This window comes from Aythya marila (assembly GCF_965140915.1).
Source record: "Aythya marila genome assembly, chromosome: 2".
Lineage (NCBI taxonomy): Eukaryota > Metazoa > Chordata > Aves > Anseriformes > Anatidae > Aythya > Aythya marila.
In genome coordinates this window covers 84306448-84331421 of record NC_139043.1, presented here as the reverse complement: position 1 = coordinate 84331421, position 24974 = coordinate 84306448, and the positions used below count along the sequence as shown (strand labels likewise).

Here is a 24974-nt window from a genome sequence, read left to right as displayed (position 1 = left end):
AATGTGTATTTTTTGAGATCCTCCTGAGAGGCATTAGACTGTGGTTCAGCTTCAGTTCTGTTTGTATGTTGTACCTCGAGTGACATTGGAGAATAACAGTCCTTCGCTGTGCCTTAATTTTGCCTGATTCACCTCTGCTACTGTCTTTCTGAATACAATGGTCAGGCTCATTTGTGCTGTTAATTTGACACAAGTTTGTATAGAAGCAGCATTATTTTACATGCAGGGTAGGTCATTTTATAGTCTTGAAGAGATACTGGAAGCAAAATTTCATTTGCTCTTAATTACCATCATAAAAGTAGGTTGGTTATGATGCCTTTTTTTTTTTTTTAAGTGGTCTTTCTTGGCAAAAGACATAGAGCTTTAAAAACTGAAGCCATACTGTAGATAGGATATTTTCCCTTTAAAGTAAAGCTCACAATATCAAACCAGTGTTTTGAGCATTAAGTTACTGAAACAAATGAGATCAAAATAAAGTAAAAAGAATCATAATATAAATTTTAATTCACTATAAACTATAACTTTTCTAACAAGAATGTAGGAATACACTTGAGTTCTTTCGTTCTGACAACTACAGATTAAAATTAATTATTAATTGGCAAGCTTTTATTTGCTATGAAATTTAGGCTTTTTCATAGCTGATAACTCTGAAATACCTACATCTTTTATTTAAATTTAATAACAGATGAATAATAAGAATAATCACCGAAGTTGTCATATAGATGGTTTTTCAGTAGCTTGGGATGTGTTTTTCAGATTGGAGACTAACAGAATAGAAGGTGAATGACTTTCCAGAGCAAGTGAGACGGAGATCTGGGAATTTAATTTGTGTCTCAAACCTATTTCTAGTATCTTCCTCGCTAAGTAATGCTGCCTAACTTGGAATTGCCAAATCTTTAGTTGTTAGTTTTCGCAGTCGTGGTGAGTTAAGTGTCACAGGAAGTACTTACTAGTAGATAAAACAGAGGGAAAGAATTTGGATCTTTGGAAAGAACGTTACTGGTCCAAAAGTTCTCCTATGTTGTTCTCTTCAAGTTGATTATGTTTTGAGTTAATTCTTAAGTGCTGTAGCTCGTTACAGTACTCAGAGGGATTCCTTCATGTTTCCTATTAAAAAGGGTCAATTAAAACTTCTCTTTTAAAGAAAGTTATTTTAGAAAACATGATAAACTGTGTACTGTAATCTCATAAAACATTCAAAATAAAAAACACATGGCTTCGAAGTCATGAATTTCCTGTCTGTAGGAGTTGTAGTTATGTTTTTTTCATCTGACTTTTCTCCTGTTCTCACTGAAGAATTTGAGGCCTCTGCCTATCTTTCACATTTTTGCCCTTCCCGGTAACTGATGAGTCTTTTTTTATTTTTTTTGAAAGGGCCTTAGATTAACAGTTTCTGATTGTTGTTGAAGGTAGTGCATGTCCTGATAAATCTTTTTGCAGTTTTTTAATACATTGGTTTGTATAGAAATGAGGAGAAGAGAGAGAAAATCGTTATGCTTTTAGTTTAGGGATATGTTTGGTCTACAGTAGTACGCAGAGTGGGTTATCATAGAATCACTTAGGTTGGAAAAGACATCTCAGGTCACCATTGAAGGCAGTATAGGCAAAAATTAAGGTTATAGACAAAAATGAATGCAAAATAAGCAATAACTGCATTTTTTGGCTCTCTTTTACTTTCTTGTTACATCCCTCTAATCCCATAGGAAAGTCAGCTTTGAACTCTTGAGTCCTTTGGAGCTTAGTTAGACCACAGAGTGAGCTAAAATGACTGTTTGATCTTGTTACAAATGCAGAGATGTCCGGAAGCAGTGAAAGTACTGCGTGTTTGAATTCATTCCTCCTGAGACCTCAAAACTGGCAAGAGCAAGTTCTCAGGAATGGTGATAGTTCTTAATACAGTAATTCAGGGTAGAAGTAAAGCCTGAGATGCTCAGTTTCTCTGTATCCCTTCGCTGGACTGTTGTTTCTCCTTGTCATCTTCAGAGCTTTCATTTTTCATAATCCTAAAAGTGAAAGCAGTAAAAGTGAATCGGAAGCGTGGGAAAGTAAATATTCGTACTGGTTCCTATAGCAGTGTATGTATGAGAATGATACAATCTAGTATGTAAGACTGGGGAAGGGAATTAATTTACACACTGCAATATGAGCTAAGAAGACTGTCATCTTAGTTTGTGCAGGTTTATATTGTTCGTAGTCTTTCAGTGTGAGTTCTAACCTGACATCATAAAATAGTTGAAGTATAGCACAAATATTTGTGTAGTTATTTGAGTTTTTTTTATCAAAATTGATGAGAATTGGAATAATTACCATGTTGATATAATGTGGAATAATTACCAGAGGAATAATTACCATACATCCTGCAAATAAGACTCTGATTAGCAGTTCTCATGGCCTTTTTTTTTTTTTTTTCCTTTTTGCTTACATTATGCAGCATTTTGTCCATACCACATTGGTCACTTCTCCATTGTTGGCCTGGGCTTTGAGGAATATGTAAGTGCTATTTTATACTTTCAAAATGTAAAAGCTGCCACTGTTCGTATAATCACAGTATTTTTGTAGGATCTTTACACTTTTATTTGTGATACGAATTGTAACCTGGAAAGTCTACAACTTCTTGTAATCTATGTTTAAAAATGTTCTCTCACTCTTTCACACTTACTCTATTATTTAACTTTCAAGTGAGGTTTCTTCCTTTTACAAAAATGCATGTATGGTCTTCTTTGTGGTTTTGTTAACAGCATCTTGTTCATGTACATTTTTAGTGTGTAGTGGGTAACTTTTACATTTGGTGATGGTAGTTAGTGAAGGCTAGGAGGAGGTGTAAGATAATGCTTTGTTTCATATATGGATTCTAATGATAGAATATACTAAGTTGAAAGGGACCCACAGGGATCACAGAGTCCAACTCCTGGCTCCACACAGGACCACACAAAAATCCAACCATGTGTCCGAGAGTGTTTTTCAAATGCTTCTCAAACTCCGTTGGGCTCGGTGCTGTGCCCACTGCCCTGGGGAGCCTGTACCAGTGCCCGACCACCCTCTGGGTGCAGACCCTTTCCCTAACCCCCAGCCTGACCCTCCCCTGTCCCACCTCTATGCCGTTCCCTCGGGTCCTGTCGCTGTCCCCAGAGAGCAGAGCTCAGCGCCTGCCCCTCCGCTCCCCTTGTGAGGGAGCTGCAGGCCGCCATGAGGCCTCCCCTCAGCCTGCTCTGCTTGGGGCTGAGCAAACCAAGGGACCTCAGCAGCTCCTCATACATCTTGCCCTCCAGACCCTTCACCATCTTCATTGCCCTCCTTTAAACACTTTCTAGCAGTTTTTTGTCTTTTTCATACCATGGCGCCCCAAATTGCACACAGTGGTCAAGGTGAGGCTGCAGCAGCACAGAGCAGTGCAGGACAATCCCTTTTCCTTGACTAGCTGGCAATGCTGTGTTTGATGCAACCCTGGACACAGCTGGCCCTTCTGGCTGCCAGGGCACACTGCTGGCTCATATTCAACTTGCTGTCAACTGGAACTCCCAGATCCCTTTCCACAGGGCTGCTCTTCAGCCACTTGTCCCCCAGTATATCCATGGTTGTCCCTTCCCTGGTGCAGAATTCAGCACTTGCTCTCATTGCACTTCATGTTGGTGATTGCCCAGCTCTCTAATTTGTCAGGATCTCTCTTATAAAAACATAAGAGATATGGCCCTAAAATGGAGCCTTGAGGAACCGCACTAGTGAGTGGCTGCCAGCTTCATGTAAGCCCATTTACTAAAAGCCTTTGAGTCTGACCTGTCAGCAAATGGTTCACCCATTGTATTAGGTGTTTGTCTAGATGTATGCTGGACCTTTTGTCCAGAAGGATACTGTGAGAAACAGTATCAGAAGCTTTCCTGAAACCCAAAAAGATCCCATCAGGTGCCTTCCCTTAGTAAACTAGTTGGGTAACGTTGTTACAAAAGGAGATTAAGTTTGTTAAACAGGACTTTCCCCTTCTGAATCTGTATTGGTTGTTACCAATGAATAGTTGTCTTCCTGGTGTTTTTCAGTAACTCCTAGAATAATCTTCTCCATAAGTTTACCAGGCACTGGTAAAATTTACCAGTGAGACTGACAGGCCTCTAATTACTGTGGTCTTCTTTCTGCCCTTCTTGAAAATTGGGACAGCAAAAAGGATGTTACACGAGTGAAGAAAAGTGTTATGTGGCTTTTCCAGTAAATGGAACGCTTTCTACTCTCGATGGAGCTACCAAAAAAGTAGCAAATTAAAATATGTAAAAACTAAATTAACTTGTCATTCTTCTTGAAGAGTTGAGATTTGGACTCTGTCTTAATTGTGTAAAATAGAGATGTAATCTTCTAAGAGACTGATAAATCTTCCCTTTTTTTTTTCCCCCTCCAGGTTCAAGCATCTCATTTTGAAGGGCTGATTACAACTATAGTTGGATATGTTCTGCTGGCAGTGACTCTAATTGTTTGTCATGTATCCTTTTGCCGTTAGTTACCTGATTCAGGTTTTACATGAGTCATCTTTCTGGAGATATTTTGGGGATGCTCAGAGGTGTTGCAGATGCAACTGATTCACCGTTTTGCTCTGCTTTTTCTGTGAAATTAGAAGAAAAGCTTTCAGTTTTCCTGGACCTTTTTCAAGTTGTGAGTGGAACTGCATTCTTCAGAACCGCTCTACGTCTTTCATGAAACAAAATCCTAGGATATTATGGGGGGTTAAAAGCATACTTGAATGCCTCTGGGTAAATTTTGAAGGTCTATCCAAGAAGACTAGTGAAGAAGCCTTCCCCCCCTCCACTCCCCTTTGGTAAAAGCCACATAACATAATATTTTATATTAAATTAAGAAATGCTGGGCTTGTTATAAAGTGCTTTTCAGTATTTTCTTGACAGAACCATTTAGGGTTTGGCAGCGCTTGTTAAGTTCCAGCGATCACGTCGTTTGTTAGGAGTTTGCTACATTGTTGTCAAGGTAATCCCTTTTTTTGTGTAGCAAAACAAATAAAACACCTTTTTTGCATTTAAAGTTATGTTATAATTTTCTTAATTTCTGTCAATCTGAGTTGTTCTTTACTTTTTTTTTTTCCACCCCTAAGGTTTCCTTGTTAGTGGTGGTAGAAATTGGTGTGTTTCCTCTCATCTGCGGCTGGTGGTTGGATATATGCTCTTTGGTAGGTATAGAAATATGGGATAATTTATTTTTTTTTTTAAGTGTTTATATTTAAAGGAAGAAAGTTCTAATGAGAATTGTTGATACGAGTTGGATGACACATTTACTGTTTTTGTAAACATAATGTTTCTAGGGTGAGAAGGTTGGGTTTCTTGTAGGCACGTAATTTTGTTTGCCTTTATGTGACTCATAATACTAACATAAGTTAACCTAGTAGAACTAAGCTAATAAGATTGTAACCATTTTTACTGCATTTACAAGACCACTGTGATAATAAATTTACAGGCAAATTGGTGCACTGAATATTTATGGTAGCTGTCTTGCACGAGATGCTAATGACTTCATGGTATAATAGTTACATGATCTCTTTTAAAAAGATTCTTGCTGTGTTTCCTTGGAATTAAAAAGGACAGCTTAGTAAAATTTGAAAAGATTTTCCAGAAAAGATTAATTCTAAACAGAGAAAATTAATTTCTTCTACCCTTCGTAGAACTGTAATTTTACTTGTTTTATTCCATCACAGTGTTACTCTGTTGGAACTGATTTATAACGTATGCAGTGTATATAAATGCTTGAGTTGGCTTTTTTCTTCTCTCTGTATGTCATGGATCAGAAATTGATCTTCACTTGCTGTTCTTAATGTATTTACTTAATGTTCATAAGTATTCTTTTTATTTAAATGCTATAATTATTTATGGATGCATGACTCAGACATCTAATTTAAATGTCAAATAGTGTGTATGCACTAGGATAAACAAAATAAGTAATTGTAGAAGTTCGCCAAATTTTATCTATATTTGTTTATTACTTACCTTTTAGGAAATGTTTGATGCCACCCTGAAAGACAGAGAATTGAGCTTTCAGTCTGCACCAGGTACCACGATGTTCCTGCACTGGTTAGTTGGAATGGTTTACGTCTTCTATTTTGCATCCTTCATTCTTTTACTGAGAGAGGTAAGTCTATAAGGACAAAATTGTTAGGCAATATTAGTTAGAGAAGCTAGCATGTTGAGCTGTTAGATCTTTTGCAACTGGGTATTGCTGCCATTGTGTTCTCTGTGGATTTCAGTTTTGTTTGAAAATGGCAGCAGTAGTTCCTACTGCACTGGAAAATTATGACAGAGTATTCAACGTTTTCAGATTACAGAGTCTTCAAAAATTTCAATTGTTAAATATTAACACTTGAAGGCGAAGCTTGTTAATAATTTAGAGAATTATTGCTTCTCTAGTCCTCTATGAAAATGCTTTCCTTATTCTTTTTCTATATCATTTTGTTGAACCATGTTATATTTATACACCTGTTGTTATTTTTTTTAATGTGTAGCAGAGTTACATAGAATGTAACATGAATGATATGAAATACAAAGATAATTTTCCCTTGATGATTGTTTTCTATTTCCCACTTTAGGTATTGAGACCTGGTGTCTTATGGTTTCTCAGGAATTTGAATGATCCGGACTTTAATCCTGTGCAGGAAATGATTCACTTGCCCATTTATAGACATCTCAGGAGGTTTATATTATCAGTGGTAAGGACTTTTCTTACAAACTTCTGTACTTGGAAAGAAAACTTCATCTGCTACTTTTAACTCCCATATACAATACTACATACTTAAGGAAAAACATTTTCACCATGAAGGTGATCAAACTCAAACTGGTTGCCAACAGAATTTGCAGCTTTTGAAATAACGAAAACTCAACTGGATAAGGATCTGAGAATCTTGATGCAATTGGGTTTGCTCTGAGTAGAGGGTCAGACTAGTTTACTTTAGAGGTTCCTTCCAAAACAAATTATTCTTGAATATCTTCCCTTTACACAAAATTGCAGCAAATGTTTGTGTATTCAGCCAACAAATGTTTATTATTATGGGTATTGTAAATCACTTAACTGCTTCATGATGCTCCCAGTAATTGCAGTAAACATTTTTGGCTAAATTCAGCCAAAAGCAGTGCAGAAAAGGTAGAGTAACTTTCTGGTTAAGTTTTGTGTTGAATTGCACTGATGTAGCCAGTGGTGTCTGTTTCCAGATACCATTCCATGATACTGGAATCAATGAACTTTTTTGTGATTTCCTTTAAATTCGTTTGTGTAAAGTCTGCTTAGCAGGGCAATAGAGGGAAGTGTCTCAGGCTATCTTTAAAATAAGGTCCTGCGAACTGTGAAAACCGGTGTACTGGAAAGTTATTTAACACACAGCATTACATGCACCTGAAGTGCTGTGAGCAGTGAAAGCTCATAGAGAGATCTTAGCACTCTCTATTAGAGAGCCTGTCAGAACATTAGAGGAGTTGACCTGTTTGCCTTTAAAAATATTTCCTTTGTAGATAACCACAATATTCTAGTTCCATTAAACATTGTGTCACAGCAAGTGGCACAAATATTGGCAGGCATCTGCTTGTTCCCAGAGGTCTTAAACATACGTTCTGTGACTGCATTGGAACTGGCTGTTACTTGAACTTCAGCTTACGGTTTGCTTAGCTAATTAATTCAAGAACTTTTGCTGGCCTCATGCTGGAATACGAGGCTCAGGATGGTGATGGTTTACAGGTTGCCATTTCAAAAAACATCAGACCTTCCAAGTTGTTTCTTTTTCAATGTTTTTGAGGAGGTTTTTGTGTAGAACATGAACTATTAAGTCCAAAAACAGGATTTGATTTCTTCCTTGCATATTAGGTATGCAATACTTGCTGAATTTTTATTCTCTAGTGGCATTTTTGTATACTGTGTAAGAATGTATTTAAAAATAATTAATTTTTAATTTGGTTCCTTAAGGAAGTGGAATTTATAAAAGTGTGTGGTTTCCATACTTCCCTCTTCCCCCCCCATGCTTTGATCTTTCATCTAGTTGACGAAATGAAACCTCAAAAAGAGTTTTGATTTTTTACAAGTTGCTTGAAAACCCAGCTGCTAGGAAAAGAGAGAAATCCAAAATTCATACTCCTGGTGTTGAAGGGGAAAGAAACTAGAACTGTTCAACATTATTCTGTCAGTGCTTATTGAGCCAAAATCCTGTTTGGTGCTCAAAGGTGTTCACCACGAAATGCAGTGTATTTGGTCTGCCTGGGGTGGAGTTGATGTTTCTTCAGAGCAGTCCACGTCCTCCTGCAGTTTGGATTTGTGGCTGAAAGTGTTATAACACACCAGTGTTCGTGGCTATACTTGAACACTGCTTGCACAGAATCGGGGTTTTCCCTTTCCTTTCTGCCCTGTTCCCTCAACCTTCCAGCAAGTAAGCTGAGTGTGGGTAGGGTTTTAGGAGCAGGAGATAAACCTGGAACAGCTGACCCACACTGACAAAGGGATGAGATTCCATGCTGTATGGCTTATGCTCCGTAATAAAAGCGCAGGGAAAGGAGGAAGAAAGGCAGAGTTCATGGTTATGGCATTTGTCTTCCTGAGCATGTGCCCTGCTTTCCAGGAGGTGGCTAAACATATGCCTGCTGATGGGCAGCGGTGAATGGATTCTTCTTTTTATTTCACTTGCACATGCAACTTCTGCTCTCTCTATTATTGTGGTTATCTCAATCCACAAGCCTTCTTTCCTTCCTTCTGTTTTCTCCCCATCCAGCAGGAGAGGGGAATGAACTAGCAGCTGGGTGGATGATGGGCAGTTAGCCCAGGGTGGGCAGCAGAGGGTTGGTTGAATCTGCTACTCAAACTAACTGGTTACCTTCCTTGTTGCAGATTGTCTTTGGATCAATTGTACTGCTCATGCTCTGGCTTCCTATACGCATTATTAAGTATCTTCTGCCTAACTTTCTTCCATATAATGTTATGCTCTACAGGTACGTATTTCGTTTCAGAAAGATGTTTTCTCAGTGCCCATGTAACTAGAAGAAAAATGTATTTGAGCTCTTTGAGCATTAATGTGACATGTTTTCACAGCTAAACCAAACTGTTCTAGAAAAGTAAAACGTCAAACCATGTGGATACACAGTATAACTTGTCAAAAAGCTGTTAAGAAAAACAGCAGGCATTTGGGGTTATCTCCATAATGATAACTGTTTACTTTCTGTATTCCTCCAAAACAGCTTTCTCTTAAACTTTTTCATAGGGAGGTTAGTGTGTTTGTTTTTCATGTTCATACCTGATTATGAATAAAAGAATGGCTGTAACTGCATTTATTTTTAATGACAAGGTTATCGTTATATTATTGTTAGTATAATTCAGTGTAACAGATTACTAACAGAATGTTGCCTGTGTTTGATTTCCTGCTCTTCCTGTTGTTTCTAGTGATGCTCCAGTAAGTGAACTTTCCCTAGAGCTCCTTTTGCTTCAGGTGGTGCTCCCAGCTTTGCTAGAGCAAGGGCACACAAGACAATGGTTGAAAGGCCTCGTACGAGCATGGACTGTTACTGCTGGATATTTGCTGTAAGTGCAGAAAGCCAAAATCAACTCCAAGGCTTGTGTCCATCTTAGCCCTTTTTCAAATGAAGGCAGCATGCTTTCAAGAGAAATATCCCAACAAGTAGCTTTAACAGTTGTTTTATAGGTAGATATCTGATTTAAAAACAAACAAACAACAACAAAAAAAAGTATAGTAAGTTCCTGTGTAGGTACTTCCTTCTGTGTTGTACCTCAGGACTAGTCCAGTAATTTTTTGGTACGTTATTAGAGCACTTGCTTAGTAAAATTATAAAAGTCTGACTAACAGGTTGTTAACTCTGTTAAATATGTTAAATATTAAGCTGAAGACGCTGATACATTAAAATTAGGTGTTTTAAAGGTAGATATCACTCTCTCAAAAGACAACTATAAGTGTGTCTTTGTAACGCGAAGTAAAGGAGTAAATGCACAAAATGAGGTTCTTTAATTTTGACTGCAAGCCAGACTTAATGTACCTGAAATGATTTTTGAATTCATGTTGTAGTCAAGAAAGAAAAAATTGATTTTGTTGCTATATTTTTTTTAATTTAACTTCAGAGTAGATTGGCATTCTCTTACCAAGTCTAAGCTGTCTGAGACTCTAAGAAAATGAATGAGAGAGACTTCTTACTCCATTGTAGTCCAGTGTATTTTTTCAACTTCTCATAAGGACCTGAAACTGTCACCACCACATTCTTAGTTTGTATTTTGGAGAGTTACTCTTGGAATGCATTTATCAGTGTTTTTATAGTATTTAAACGTGACAGAAGAAGAGAAATGCAGATATGATAGAAATGGGTTTGCTTTCTTCACTATCACAGTTGCTAAGAACAACTGCAAAATATTTCTGTAGCAATTACAGTTGAGCAAAGATTAAAATTCTTTACTTGGGTTTTATTGAAAAGCAAGCAGTGTTGTGAAAATGCTTTCATTGTCTGGTATTAGAATATCTGCATGCATCTCACTGCTATAAAAATTCTGCTGCAGCTGAGGAAAGTTAACTTCTAAACATTCAAGATCTATTTGCTAACGAGGTATGCAGGGAATATGAATAGAATGTGTTTTAAATAGATAAACTGGTTCTGGGGCTGATGTTCTTAAAAAGTTGTGAACGGGTTTTGAATGGTTTGGAATCTTCTTGAAAGATAGTGTAAACGTGTCTATGGTAAAGCAGTATTGTCCGTGTGCTGTTGAGGTTTGAAGGCAATTGTTTCCAGTAGAGCTTAGTAGCAGCAAAATAAAATCTTAGTTGAACTGTCTGCTTACGTGAATGGGAATATTGATGCAATTTCCCTTTTATATGCACAACTTTAATGCCAGGTTATGTTTTAAAGTAAACATGAGTGATCTTTGACTGTATTTCCACTGTTCTAATCTGCATCCGCACTGGCATTTTCCTTCCATAGTCTGTGTTTAAGAAGACATGGAGTAGTTCATCAGAAAATGGTTTATTTTACTTTTTCAAGATTCTGCCAGTATTCCTCTATAAGTTTTGTACTCATTCAGAGTATATATTATGGCATTTATGCATCTGTAAGATTTTCATTCATATCAAACAGGACAAAACTAAGATTTTGGTTGTTGCAGAGACCTCCATTCTTACCTACTTGGTGACCAAGAAGAGAATGAAAACAATGCGAACCAGCAGCCAAACAACCAGCATGCTCGCAATAACAATGCCATTCCCGTTGTGGGAGAGGGTCTTCATGCAGCCCATCAAGCCATACTTCAGCAAGGAGGACCCGTGGGTTTCCAGCCTTATCGCAGGCCTTTAAAATTCCCACTCAGGGTAGGTATATCTAACAGATTAAGAGAAGGGCATTTGAAAAATAGCTGTGGATTTTAATTTTTTTAAAGATTTGGCCCACACCTTCTCAGAAGTCAAGTGGCAGATCATGTTTTGTGTTTGCAACTTCTTGAGTTTTAGACTTTTCATTATATTCTCACGTGCAGCTTTTTTCAGCTTTATAATGTGACCTTCAATTACTATTTTATTTATAGATGCTACACTTACTATTGTGTATTTTATTGAACTTCATGTCTTATTTTCCTCATGATTAGTAATGGAGTAATGGTGTAATAAACTCCAGCAAACAGGTGCCTCAGGAAAATCTGTAACAAGGCATAGCTTTCGAGAGGGTGTACTCCAGTCTCGTAGCTGAAGCATGTTCTAAACTCCTTTCCTTTGTTGTAAAGTTAAATGGAAAACTTCTGTTGTGTCTGTATTACACAGAAAGGTGTTAAATTACTTTAAAGTTCTAAATGTCTGCTATTAGAAAGGAGATGCTTCTTGGCAAATACTTAACAGTCAAAAATAATATGCAAGTCAAACTAGATAAATTGTTTTGGTTGTACCAGATCTCTGACTGAGTTAATCAAATGTAAATTTCAGGAGAGCTCATTTACCGTGGCTTCAGATACAGCTCAAGGGTGGGAATAGTGGCTGAAGTTAGAGCAGTGTACTGTTGGCCTCTGAAGTTTCCTTAAAATGCTTAAGCTAAAAGAAATCTCACAACAGTGTACAAAGGAAAGGGTTTTTTTGTTTGTTTGTTTGTTTTTCTGTAAGACTCAACTAAGTAGAACTGAAAGCAAATCTGGAAGGATTTCAGGACTTAACAACAGTTAAGTCTGTGCCTGTTCTAAGTCGGGGCTTTTTTTTTTTTAATTCCCTCCACTGCTATTTTTACTCTTTGAAATATCTCTCTGCAGGAGAGCATGAGCTACAACAGTTCCCACTGTTGCAGAAAGAACAGTGGGAGGCAGTAACTCAGGGATGAAAGGACTAGGGAAACAGAATGAATTTGCCCCCCACATAGGAGATGCTGCTATACCTGTTTAGTCCTACCAGGAAGTCAAGGCATGCTTTTGACTCAGACCAATTTAATCTAGCATAAATACGTTGTTCTTACTGAAAGGAGTGGTCCCAGTCTTACTTCTACGGCAACTGCTCCTTTCTTCCCTTCTTGATATGCTGATCAGTAAAGTGGTCCAGATGAAAATGGATGCATACACACAAGGTGTTGGTTAGACACATTTGAAGATTCAGATAAGGTTATGGTGTTATTTTTAAAGAAACTATATTGCTTGTAACATTTTGAGTTTGAGTCAAGTTCATACAAAGTTGCTGGGATGATGGACAGGTTAATTGAATTTAGTTTGGCTGCTAAGGAGGCAATTAGAGGGCAGTCATATCTTTTGTGACCTGCTAATATACAGCAGCTGTAGTGTGGATATGCTACTTTCAAGGGGAACAGGTGTGTTAAACCAGAGGCTTGGAAAGTCCACCTTTCTCTAAGTGCCTTTGTATTTTTTTGTTGTTGCTTGTTTGTTTTGCTTTGTTTTTGTGGATGCTTCTGGATAAGGATATGGGCTGAAATCATCGCCCTTTTAAATCATTGCATAGTATAAGTTTTCAGTAATTTGGGATGCTGACGTTGAACTGATGATGATAACTAAGCAGTTACTTGTTCAGCTGCCAAAGATTTTCTGTTCATCTGGTGTACTTTTCTGTGTCTAACATTTTAAGTTGTTCTTCGCAGACTCCTTTCTTATAAATAGTTTTTCTCTTTCTTCTTTCAGATATTTCTTTTGATCGTTTTCATGTGCATAACGTTACTGATTGCTAGTCTTATCTGCCTTACCTTACCAGGTAAGTTCGTTATTGTAAAACTGTGATGAAAAATGCAGACTAATGCTCAATAATAGCAGATGTTTCCAAATCACACCATAAAGTTAAAGAAGAAAATATGGAGAAACGATGTCTCGTTTTGAAAGGTACACCATAAAATTGTAGAAGCCTAGAATTTGAATGATAGAGTTAGTACCTTTACATAAATGACAACTCAGTAGAGAAGAGATCAATATTTACTTTACTTAGTTACGTTTTTTGTTTTGTATTTTTTAAGGGAGAGCTCCAAGTGTTGAGACTCTTTATAGTAAAATTGTGAGAAAATTGATACCCCTTGCGTTTGCTTTGCCATTTAGAAAAGGAAAATAAACAGGCTGTTACCTGGATTCCTACAGTATCTTAATTAAATATTTCTGAAAGTGTTGCCACGACAGGTCACTAGGAGACTTTTAAATAATATATGTGCTGCTTCCAAATGTATACGAAGAAGCAGTTTTAACCAAGTCAAAAGTATTTCAGAGTTGTTATAAATAATTCGGAACAACTTAAGACATGTAAATTTGTTGGAATTCTCTTAAATCTGGCTACCATAGTACCATGTCACTTTTACCTCCTTTTATTAGTGATCCTAAAGTCAATAATATATTGAGGTGTGAGTTCTAAATTTTGTAGTGGTTTGAATAACATTACATAAAAGTAATTCCGTGGTAGTATTAGTGAATAGAAACCCTATTTAAAAAATGAAACAGCAAATGTGCCTTGCCATTTCATTAGAGTGCTTCAGAAAACCTGATAGTAAACCTTAAAAATAAACAAATAACGTGAGGCAGTGAAATAGCCTAAACATCACCCGTAAGATTTCAGTTCAAGCTTATGCAGTGATCCATTATTGCCTTTGAAGTTCTGAAGATTGCTATTTAGGCTCTGAATAGCACAACATTCAGTGCTTTGTTTTGTGCTAGGTCAGGTGACATCTTTGGGGTAATGAAATTTTAGAAGAAAATATCGTATGTATGTATTCGGCATCATCTACATGGTTATTTCTGTAGGGCTTTGCATGTTCATGCTTTATGGGTATAGTACCAAAACACCATTTAATGCTAAAAACTATTTGTGGATTGATAATTAGCAATGAATTTGGTAAGTATCGTTATAGGCATCCTTCCTTAATATATCAAAAGTACTTAAAAGTGTTTGTGTTTTCAGTATTTGCTGGGCGATGGTTAATGTCATTTTGGACGGGCACCGCCAAAATCCACGAACTGTACACAGCTGCTTGTGGTCTTTATGTCTGCTGGCTTACCATCCGAGCAGTGACTGTGCTGGTAGCCTGGATGCCACAGGGCCGTAGAGTCATTTTTCAGAAGGTCAAAGAGTGGTCTCTCATGGTGAGTCTTATGAAATATTTCTACTGAAGTATCAAGGGGAAAAAAAAATAAAGTAGATTACATAATTGTTCAAATTTTCCTTGCCAATTTTGCCCTGTAATGTACTATATTTTCCTTTTTGAAGCTCGTGCAGGTTACATTCCCATTGCATGGGCTAACTTTTGGAAATGTTAAGCAGTGTACATGATTTGCATATATGTTTGTTCATGTCTTTTTTTGTTCCTGTAAAAGTGAGTATGTTGCATATTATCCCATATGTGATGCATCCTCAAATATATCGACATTTTCACATGCACCTGAAAGATTAACCGTTGCTTCATTAGTAACTCAATGTTGTCAAACAAACAAAACAAAACAGTAAAATAACAGATAATGAATATGTCTCTGAAAAGTAACTTGGTGCATGTTTTCAGGAAGATCTTTATAATCTGTCTGATCATCCAGAGTGTTGTTCAGATTAAGAATTTTATAGAAAAAATCCTTTTATTTTCAGGAGTTCTTGCGTAATATAGTTCTTGTGTAATATTCTACCTGTTCCTTAATCTGAACGTCTTAATTAGGTCATACTAGTTTTGTATCTGATTTTTGGGTGACATACGTAAATTAAGAGAGAATTCTAGAATGAACAAATATTCAGGCATGTTATTGTTAGTAATTCTTTTGCTTAAGTTAGATATATTCCATTATGGATGAACTTGTAAGATTTGGTTTTAACTGGAGAAAAATCTGTAGTTTTGGAAAGATTCTTCTAAATGCTTGGAAAATATGTATGTTCTTCTACATCCTTGTAAATGTCTTGGAAAAGTACAACGTAATAATGCCATTGGATGGTATTCCTTACTGATAAAATGCAAGTCTGCGGTTTAAAACTATATGGATAGTAATAGGTACAGTCATGTCTTTTTCTGGAGAGGGCTTAGAATAGGACCTGGTCCTGAAAAATTCTTATTGCAGATCTTTTATGTTTATAATTGCTTTTATGGGTGTCTATGTATATGTGAATTAGAAGTCTGTAGTGTTTTTTTTTTTTCTCCAGTTTTATCTGGTTTCGTAGTTCAGGTTACGTTTTGAAGATTTAAATATAACAAATCATGACAAACATACTAATTGCATGTCTTGGATGTTTTAGATAATGAAGACATTAATAGTGGCTATACTGCTAGCAGGTGTGGTTCCACTTTTGCTTGGTCTTCTGTTTGAACTGGTCATTGTCGCACCTTTGAGAGTTCCTTTGGATCAAACGCCTCTCTTCTATCCCTGGCAGGTCAGTTGCTCTCATTCTTCTGCTGCTATTGATCCATTTCTTTACTTCAGATTAATGTTAGTCTGTTGCTGTAAGTGTAAGGCTTTAATTTTCTAGTTACTAGCAGAAGCTGATTTTCCCAGTTCCAGGGAGTTGAGTATTTTATAGATGTTAAGTGAGGGTGAGTGTCCTGTCTTTCTTAGGAGATGGCAAAAGATGATGCCTCTTTCAAACAAATTCCTCTGTAAATAGAAAGTATTTTTTTCATTTCCAAGTAATATTAAGAAGTTACTCTAAAACTTTTCAGTCATCAAGGTATTTAAAAAGTTATTAATGCTAACTAACCCATTTTTATGAAATTAGGACTGGGCTCTTGGAGTTCTGCATGCCAAAATAATTGCAGCCATAACTCTGATGGGTCCTCAGTGGTGGCTGAAAACTGTTATTGAACAGGTAAGAAAAAAATGTCAATGTGAATTACCTGTAGAGTATGTTTTGACAGATTTTTTTTGAATGTGTGAGTCAGAAAATTAAAATCACTGTTGTAGCAATTAAGTAATTTGAATAACTGAGTAAAACTCAACTAGTCTTGTAGAACTCCTTTAAGTTGCAAATCCAAGTCCATTATGGTACACATAAGAATAAAAATAAACCTCAGAAACTGAAAATCAAGAAAATGCTGTGTGTATGTATATGCAGTTTATCAGGTTTTTGTTAAAGTGAGATACAGTTCTTCAGATGAATTCACATGTGTTCATATTGGGGATATACATAATGTTCACTGCTCAAAAACAAAATCTCTGTGGTCACTGGAGCTGTAGAGATTCCCTCATGCATACACAAAGATCTGAAAGATAGTATTGCCTTTCCCCTTTGATTAAGTTGGTATGAGTGGTTACGAGTTGCACAGCTTGTTGCGCTTTTTGGCACAAGTAATTTTTCCTTGAGTGCAACCTTTAAGTTCTACACTTGCCTCAATAATGTATCTCACTTGTTTCTTGGAAAATAACTTTTCAGCCCTGCATCAAATGTAATGGCCATGGTGCAAGTCTTGACCTCTGTACAAAAGGTTCCTGTCTTCATTACATGTAGCCCAGAGTCCCAGTTGTTGAACCACTTGCTGATCATTTTAGGTGTCACACTGTAGAAATGTAGCCTTAATTTTCTGAGTACCTCTTGCTTCATGGCACAGCTCCTTTCATTTCAAATGCTTTTTTTGGGCCTGTTTGTTATACATGTGCTCTTCTGAGTCATCCTTAGAAATAATTACACCCAAGCTGTGGGACAGAGGCCCTTGTCTAGCTCCGTGTGGTAGCTGTTTGAAAATGATCGTGTCCCATGATTAGTCATGTTCAGACATCAGCTTCTAGTCATAATTACAGAAACCCAGGAGTTGGGGAGGTGCTGTCTTCACAAGCAGAGGCTCTGGTCTGCCCAACTGAGTACATACATCCAAGAATATTTTAGAACTTCTTATTTTTGGCCTCCGTTGCCAAATATAATAGGTTTGCTTTACTAGCAGCCACAGGATCTTTCAGCACACTTAACAGCACAAAGCAATCCCAGGTCACAGACAAAACAGCCATTCCACAGTTCTGTTTAATAATCTTTTGGGTAGTCTTTTACACTGCTGCAACCAAATCCCAACACTATTTCAGATTGTTATTCTCCAGGGAGCTATTCAAATGATTTCCTGAGACACTCATGGTGTAGATTGGCATTTTTTTTTTTTCTTCAACTCTGACTGTCATGGGTTTCTTCACGTTGGGAATATCGTTTGCATCTCATGAGGAAAGTTGTGTAAAACCTTACTACTTTAACCACAAGGTGTGGCTGTCTTGACTGATCCATTCTATTTCTATCTTGTTCTTCTTAGGTATATGCAAATGGGATTCGCAACATTGATTTGCAATTCATAATCTGTAAACTGGCAGCACCCGCGATCTCTGTTCTGTTACTTTCCCTGTGTGTACCATACATCATAGCTTCTGGGGTGGTACCTTTGTTAGGTATGTATACATCGTGAATACCTGATTATCTTCTGATGCTGTAGGGCAAGGTAAACATATCTGTGGAAATAAAACATCAAGCTCTAGGTTATTTAAACAAACAAAAGAGCCAACACTATTCTGCCAGCAAATATAAATGCTTAAGGGTTTCTGTCATCTTAAGTCTGGCGGTTTTTTTGTTTGTTTGAGAAATTCAGTATGTTATTCTGACTGGCTTCCTAACACGCAGAATACATCAAAAGTATGGGATTAAATAATATCTAACTGCAGAAATGTAGGTATCTAGCTGGCTTGGGAAAGGGATGTTTTATTAGTTTCCTTTGACAGTCAACCTTTAATTTTATTCTTTCTCTAAGAGCTATAACTGAGCTGAGGACATCTTTTCTGACTTGTCACATTTTGAAGGAAGGTTAGAAAAGTGAAAATACTGGTTTTGGTTTGAGACTTCCATTCAGTATTAAGGTGTTTCCTTTTTTTAAGTGTAAACATGGATTTTTATTTTATTTTTTTTCAGACTTTCTTATCCCCTTATACTTGAATGAAATAAGTTGTATTAGAAGAAAGATGTGCTTTTTCATCAACTGGCTGCTTTTTTTTTGTTGTTGTTGGTTAGTTTTGATGATAACGGGATATTCAAGAAGTCCTGTGTTACTCTTCAGTCTCTCATTTGCATGCATACTTCTACAGTGTCAACTTGTTGTTGATACGAGGTACACAAAAGTCAATAAGGAAGAAAAGCTGATGAGAGCCACTGTTTGCTGGGGATTTTCACTGTATTAATGGAAAGCTTTCTGCTGTAATGCTTACGATGACCAGGACAGACAGTTGTCATGTTGGGTATCTGGGATATGTGGACATGTTACTTCACTGCCCTACCACTGAAGTTACAGTATAACAAAAAGCCGAAGCAGGAATACATGTTACCTTCAGCAATGCCAGATTATGTGACGGTTGTATTTTCTTTTGTAGGAGTTACTGCTGAAATGCAAAACCTAGTTCAGCGTCGAATTTACCCTTTTCTGCTAATGGTGGTGGTTTTGATGGGAATCCTCTCCTTCCAAGTCCGCCAGTTCAAGCGCCTTTATGAACATATTAAAAATGACAAGTGAGTATATAGTATGTTTTTGTTAAGGGTTTTTAATTTATCCACTTTAATGATAACCTTAGATTGAGTTTAGAGTCTTAGGGCTAAAAGCGATTTTAAGAAGTTTTTTAGACAAGTGACTTTCCAAGGCAGATTTAACAGTAAAGTGTTCTTGGCAAGTGTTTTACCTGTTCTTCAGGCAGACAAGCAAAGGAACAAACTCTCTTTATAAATGGAAGATACTCCCCTATGTCTAACTTGAAGGTTTGTTGGTTTTTTTTTTTTTTTTTACCCCATATGATGCTGGTTGCTTGTCTGTCTCCTCTCTAAGCCTTGAAGGGCAAGTGAGTGTAAAAACTTATTACATATTTGGAAGTAAAATCTTACATCCATCTGCTGCTTATAAAACGGTTTCTTCAACATTTTCTGCATAATGTTTTTTCTTATTCTTTCTAATTGTTAGTCCAATTAACCTGTTAAAGTTCAGGTGAATGGATAGTTTGTCTTTACCAAATTTTGCACACTTCTATGATGATTTTACTAATTATTACTCTGCATTACTCAGATGCATGATAAAAACTATTATTTTCCCATTGTTTTTCTGGTTAGCCTGAATAGTTTCTAAGCTTTTGTTGTTATCCGTATTACCCATGTTTAAAATGCTTGTTGTTCTCCAGTCATTTAAAAACATGCCCTTCTCAAAGTTGATCAGTAATGCATCAGGTGTTACAAAGGATCTGTTCCAAAGCATTTTGGTATAAGTATGATTTAGTTTTTTAGATTTGAGTGCAACTAACTGATCAAATTATTCTGTAACTTTTTTCTATTCTAGACAATTCCATTTTTAAGTTACTAACCTACTCCATTCTCTGTTTCTACATTACATTTTTATGCATCTTATCTTAACATTTTTCTGAAGTTGAAAGCAACGAGAAATTAAATGTCCCTTTTTTTTTTTTCGGCAGGCATGTTGTTTTCTCACTTTTAACTGTTGAGTACTAGAACTTTTGTTTCCATCATGTTTCTCGTACATACAAGTACATACTTCATAGGGCCTTTTCCTTAAGACATTTTATTTTATGTCCCTTCCTAATTAGTGCAGTGTGCAGTTCCACTGCTTTGGGGGTTATTTGGAAAAATAGTTTTAAACCCCAGCAACTAGCTTTCTTAGTTTTGTTTTGCTCTTTTTTTTTGTATAAAAAAGGAATAAATGTGTTACATGTTCATGTCCTGAGTTGCCATACAACAGATCTGCCTTCCACTGTCTACAAAAAGAGTCAAATCTAAAATGAACTTATTTGAACCTTAAACGTTCTGAAGTTACTGATGCTTTAAAAGTGTGTGGTGTAAATGTACAATTAATAAAATCTATAAATATTAGAAGAGTTTTTACTAAAATTAAACCCTAGGCTGCTCAATGTATATTTTAGTACCTTGAATTTTATCATGCATTTTAAATCTTTGTTCCCAACATGCCTTTATTTGTGCATGTATATATATATTTTTTTTACAAATGTGCTCTCAGCTAAATGTTAATATATTTTAGGCAGAACTCATTGAATTGCAACTTGAATTAATATTGCAAGTTTCTTTCTTGCAGCCTACAAACCTGTGAAAATATCTAAGTGTAAATTACTTTGATATTAAATGAACTTATCAAGGAAAGTATTGTAGCCACCCTTGTAGACAAGAAGGTTGTGTAACATAAGGTAATGATCTGATTATGATTACAGTACGCAAAGCAGGCATAGTCATGCTAACCTGTAGAGATTTATAGTCTAGAAATATGCTTAATTACGTCTTTTACATAACAAATTTCAAAAGAATATACAAATTTTGTGACGTTCTCCAACGTGCAAACAATATGTCATGGTTTGATTATGTTGAAGTGGGAAAAGGTGCTAAAGGAAATAGTAAGTTTCAGTTGGCAAATTCATGGGAGCATATGGTTCTTTTACACATAGAACCAACAGACAAATAGGAAGCACATAAAAGAATTTATATGGCAAAAAGTAGATGTATGAAATGATATAGAGGAGGTAAGGAATAATGTGAAAGATGAAATCTGCTAAGCTGATGAGGCAATGTGATGTGGAAACGGAATTTAATAAAGTAATCGTACAGCCCTTAGGCCCAACCCTGACATGAAATAGCATGAGAATATTTTCTCTCCCTTTAAGAAGGACTGAGCCGTGGTAAAAGATCTTCATTTACAATACTTACTTTTTTTTTCCAACAAAGGTCTATTTTCATTGGATATATGAGCTGAGCCTCTTGTACTCGTATGATGCATGTTCTGCATTGTGCCAGATTCTTTACTGGAGTTAGAACCTCATTAACACTCATTTCGTTTTGTATTGAGTTGTTGTTACAGATGTTTTGTTCATCTGGGTGAACACTGCAAAAGTGTTCATAAAAGTATCATCTAGCAAAAGGGACTGGCTTTACAAATAATACTAAACACGTTCCTTTTATATATATTTCAAATCTGATTTGAGTTGTGTATTTCTGATACATATGACTCCCAAAGTTAAGGCTCTAAACACAACCCCATAATAGGTATATATTCCATTGTGAAATACCTGAAAGTTGAGGAAAAAAAGATGCAAAGATGAAGACTGTTGAAGGCAATTGTTGGGGTGGGGAGTCATGTGTAGAATAACTTTTACTGACATGAGAAAGCTCCTTCTGCAACAAAGGAGATAGAGTGGATTTATGGTACAGAATTGTAGTAACTTCTGTTAAATTATTGCTGTTTTTTAATAATTTCAGATACCTTGTTGGGCAACGACTTGTGAATTACGAACGGAAGTCTGGTAAACAAGGCACGTCAACAACTCCACCTCAGTCTTCGCAAGAATAGATGGTCATATTAAACATCTTGACCTTCCCTTTGCCTTTACATGTCCTTTTTTCATAGACTTTTCTTCAGTTTTTGGATATCTCTCCCAATAATACTCTCAGCAGTGTTTCGGCTTCTGTTTGTAGCATCCAGATAGCAGTTAAGGCACTGTTCCTTATCTGTGTGTTCTGGTGTTATCAATGCTGTCTGAGGTCTGTATATGTGTAAATAGAAGTATCCTGACACCCTAAAACCTTGGATTAAAAAGAATGTGCATTGTACATCTTTAAAAAGAAAAAAAGTATATTAATTTATTAAATCTAGTTGTCACTTTATTTTGGACTGTTGTTCTGTTGACAAACAATGTGCCACAAAGCAATAGTGCAAAGAGGCAAGATGTTTTTATAAAATTTGGAGCTTACTTTATGGTGTTCATAACAGTTCTTATTGTAGTAAGATCATATGATTTTTCATGGATGGAAAGGCCACACAGAGAATATCAGAAGTAAATAGCTGTCTTAGAGTCAGCAGTGAAGTGGCTGTGGTGAGAACATAATGAACTATGTCTCTTGCGGTCAAGTCTTTTTTTTTATTATTATTTTGTATAACACCAAAGCTGTTGTACATTTTCTATTGCCTGATTGTTTTTCATGTGTCTGAGTTTGTAATATTGTACAGTTACTGTTAAATCAAGAAAAGATGTCCTTTTCTGAGAATTCAGATGTACTTGTTGAGGCTCAGCTGGGTTTTCTGTTTGTTTGGGGGTTTTCTGGGGCTTTGGGAATCAGGATTTCCTGAATTGAAGCAGTAAGTAAAAACTTACTGAAGCTAGGTGATGGAAGCATTTAAAGGTACCAAGAAAAATTAGATAGGTTTACCACTTACCAGTAGTAGAATTTTTCAAGACCTCAAGAGAAGGGATGAACCTTATCTGATGTGTTTGCACAGAAACAAAGAGCATAGTATAAGCAACATTCTGACCTGGTCTTTAATTAAAGAGTTGGAAATTTTTTTTTTTTTGTTCCTTCTTTCCTGTGAGTTACCTAAGTTGCAAATTACAGTGTGAATTTTATATTATACAATTACATTTAAAAATATATATATTCTTTCAGAATTGGTCAGCATGAATTTTTTATGGGAGTAACCCTGAGGAAGTCATGCATCACATGCCATTGATTGCCTCTGGGGCAGGGGAATATATGTTATTATATATGCTATTAAACAGGCAAAGAAAAGTTAGGTTTCTTTGCAAGGACACAAACAAGAGCCACCAAAACAAGTTTGTGTTATTTCTATATAGAGATAGAGTTCTTTTGCAGTAATTTTTAATGTAGATGTTTTGAAGAAAATACATACCAGTATCACAAGGCTTTAAGTACCATCAAATCTAGTGCTAAGGTTGCAATACTTTTCTTAGATTAAATGGGGAAATGCAAGTATCCATTGCAGTAATCTGAAAATCGATGGAATGATTAAATTTGCTACTTGGTACGTTGTCCTTCAGTATTCTGCACTTAACTGTATGTGTATCTAATTAATACTTGAGAATCTGGCAGGTGCTTGGAGCGTGTCATCTCCTTTTATTAACGTTGCATCTCTGATCTGATGTGTTCTGCGCTAATTTGGTCCAGGCTCTGGTGGTGGTGGTGCATTTCCCAGTGTGCGGGCTGTCCTGTTGTAAGGCAGTGAGCACACCAGCCGAAAGCATCAGCACCTAGTGTCAGGAGGATGGGGCTGTCACGGTCATAAGGACAGAAACTACTGTTATACAGAACTATTATTTTCCTGAAAGCTTTGAACCCATAAATACTAGCTTTTGGAGTGATTTATTAGGATTTTTTCCAGTGAAATGAAGTCATGGAAAAATAGCCACAATATTTCTCTCTAATTCACCTTTGCTGCCTAAAGGCTAAATTGAGTATTTACCCCCGAATATTTTTGATGTGCATAAATGTTGCATTTGAATATTTACAGTGGCGTACGTTGTGGGACAAGTATTTTTCACAAGATTGCATTCACTGGTAACATCCATCCTTAGTTATGCCACAATTCTGTCCTTGACAAATCTTTTGTAAACAGTTCCAAACAGATCTTATCACTCAAATATTGCCAGCACTACTGTGCATCATGCAGAATTTTCAGTTCTTGTAACATTGTGTTTTTATCCAAACTGGTCTTAACATTAAAATTTATTAAGAAAAAGCCTTTGTGCTGTTCCTTATTGCTGTTGATTTTACAAGTCATGGCATGAGAAATAATTACTTGGTCCAGTCTTGTAATGTGAACTTGTAGCTATTTTGTGGTGGTTTATGTTATCTGTACTTGCTCTTTGTTAATGAGAGCTGGTTTCAAATGAAACTGTTGTTTGGTTTTGCACTACATTATAGATGATGGGTGTAGAGTGAAATTTCTGAAACTGTCCCTTGTAAGATTCCAAAGAAAAATCTCATCTGTCTCCTTACATTAAGTGTGTTTGGGGGAAGAAAGCTGTATAGAACAAGAGCTAAATGTGACATAACTTTTTTTTTTATTATTATTGTTTTAAATTTTAATAGTTTGCCTTACTGTGCTGTGTACTCTTCTGGGATAGAAACTTGATAGCAAGCATGCAAGTGAACTGGCTGTTGCTAGGACAGCTGACAGGCTCTGTACCAGTGGCTTCCATCTGTGCTAGTGACACAGCGTGCAGTGGGGGAGAAACTGTGTGCAATTTCATCACAATTTGTGCTGACCTTGGGTCTGGAAGGGGGGGGCTGGAGATGTGTACTGGCTTAATTGTGTCCCCTCTGTGGTTTTGAGTGTCTAATGCTGTTAGTAGGTCTACAAGCCTTTATCCGCGACTTGTCGGATGGCTTTATAGCCATCTCTTGCGTAACGAAGAAGTTAATTGCAGCATGGCTTTGACTGTTTTTATACAGGATGTTTTATAATTGATTAAAAACAGTGAGAACTCTGCATCTTTTCTCTTGACTACCCCTTCTCCACTGGGTAAAGCCTAAGTTACTTGTTTACATTTCTGAGGGCCCTCTGGAACCTGTAACTATTTTCCGTCGGCTGCCTCCTCGGCGAGGTGCAGGCTTCAGCAGAGATTGCAGCGCTTGCATCATTTTTCAGTTGAGTGCATTCGTCCCTTGCTTCCCCCTGTGTGTGAGCAAAGGTCTTCATAAAAATGTTCACAGCAGCCCTGTTACTCTTCAGAGAATTCTGGGGAAAAAGAAACAGAAAAAAATAAAAAAAAACACCTTTACCTTGTGT

At 36.6% G+C, this 24974-nt stretch overlaps 1 protein-coding gene across 2 annotated transcripts in view; it reads left to right on the top strand.

The window, feature by feature from the left end:
• MARCHF6 (membrane associated ring-CH-type finger 6) overlaps nucleotides 1-24653 on the top strand; it is a 47840-nt gene extending 23187 nt beyond the window's left edge. For both annotated transcript variants that reach the window (XM_082752600.1, XM_082752599.1), the window contains exons 11-26: nucleotides 2432-2490; nucleotides 4385-4465; nucleotides 4894-4962; nucleotides 5087-5161; nucleotides 5980-6114; nucleotides 6569-6688; nucleotides 8845-8945; nucleotides 9394-9531; nucleotides 11113-11314; nucleotides 13105-13174; nucleotides 14360-14541; nucleotides 15671-15805; nucleotides 16148-16237; nucleotides 17661-17793; nucleotides 18763-18898; nucleotides 21650-24653. In XM_082752600.1, coding sequence (XP_082608726.1) covers nucleotides 2432-2490; nucleotides 4385-4465; nucleotides 4894-4962; nucleotides 5087-5161; nucleotides 5980-6114; nucleotides 6569-6688; nucleotides 8845-8945; nucleotides 9394-9531; nucleotides 11113-11314; nucleotides 13105-13174; nucleotides 14360-14541; nucleotides 15671-15805; nucleotides 16148-16237; nucleotides 17661-17793; nucleotides 18763-18898; nucleotides 21650-21740 — 1817 coding nt within the window. In that variant the 3' untranslated portion in view covers nucleotides 21741-24653. The remainder of the gene's footprint in view (nucleotides 1-2431; nucleotides 2491-4384; nucleotides 4466-4893; nucleotides 4963-5086; nucleotides 5162-5979; nucleotides 6115-6568; nucleotides 6689-8844; nucleotides 8946-9393; nucleotides 9532-11112; nucleotides 11315-13104; nucleotides 13175-14359; nucleotides 14542-15670; nucleotides 15806-16147; nucleotides 16238-17660; nucleotides 17794-18762; nucleotides 18899-21649) is intronic.
• Nucleotides 24654-24974: the final 321 nt, after the last annotated feature.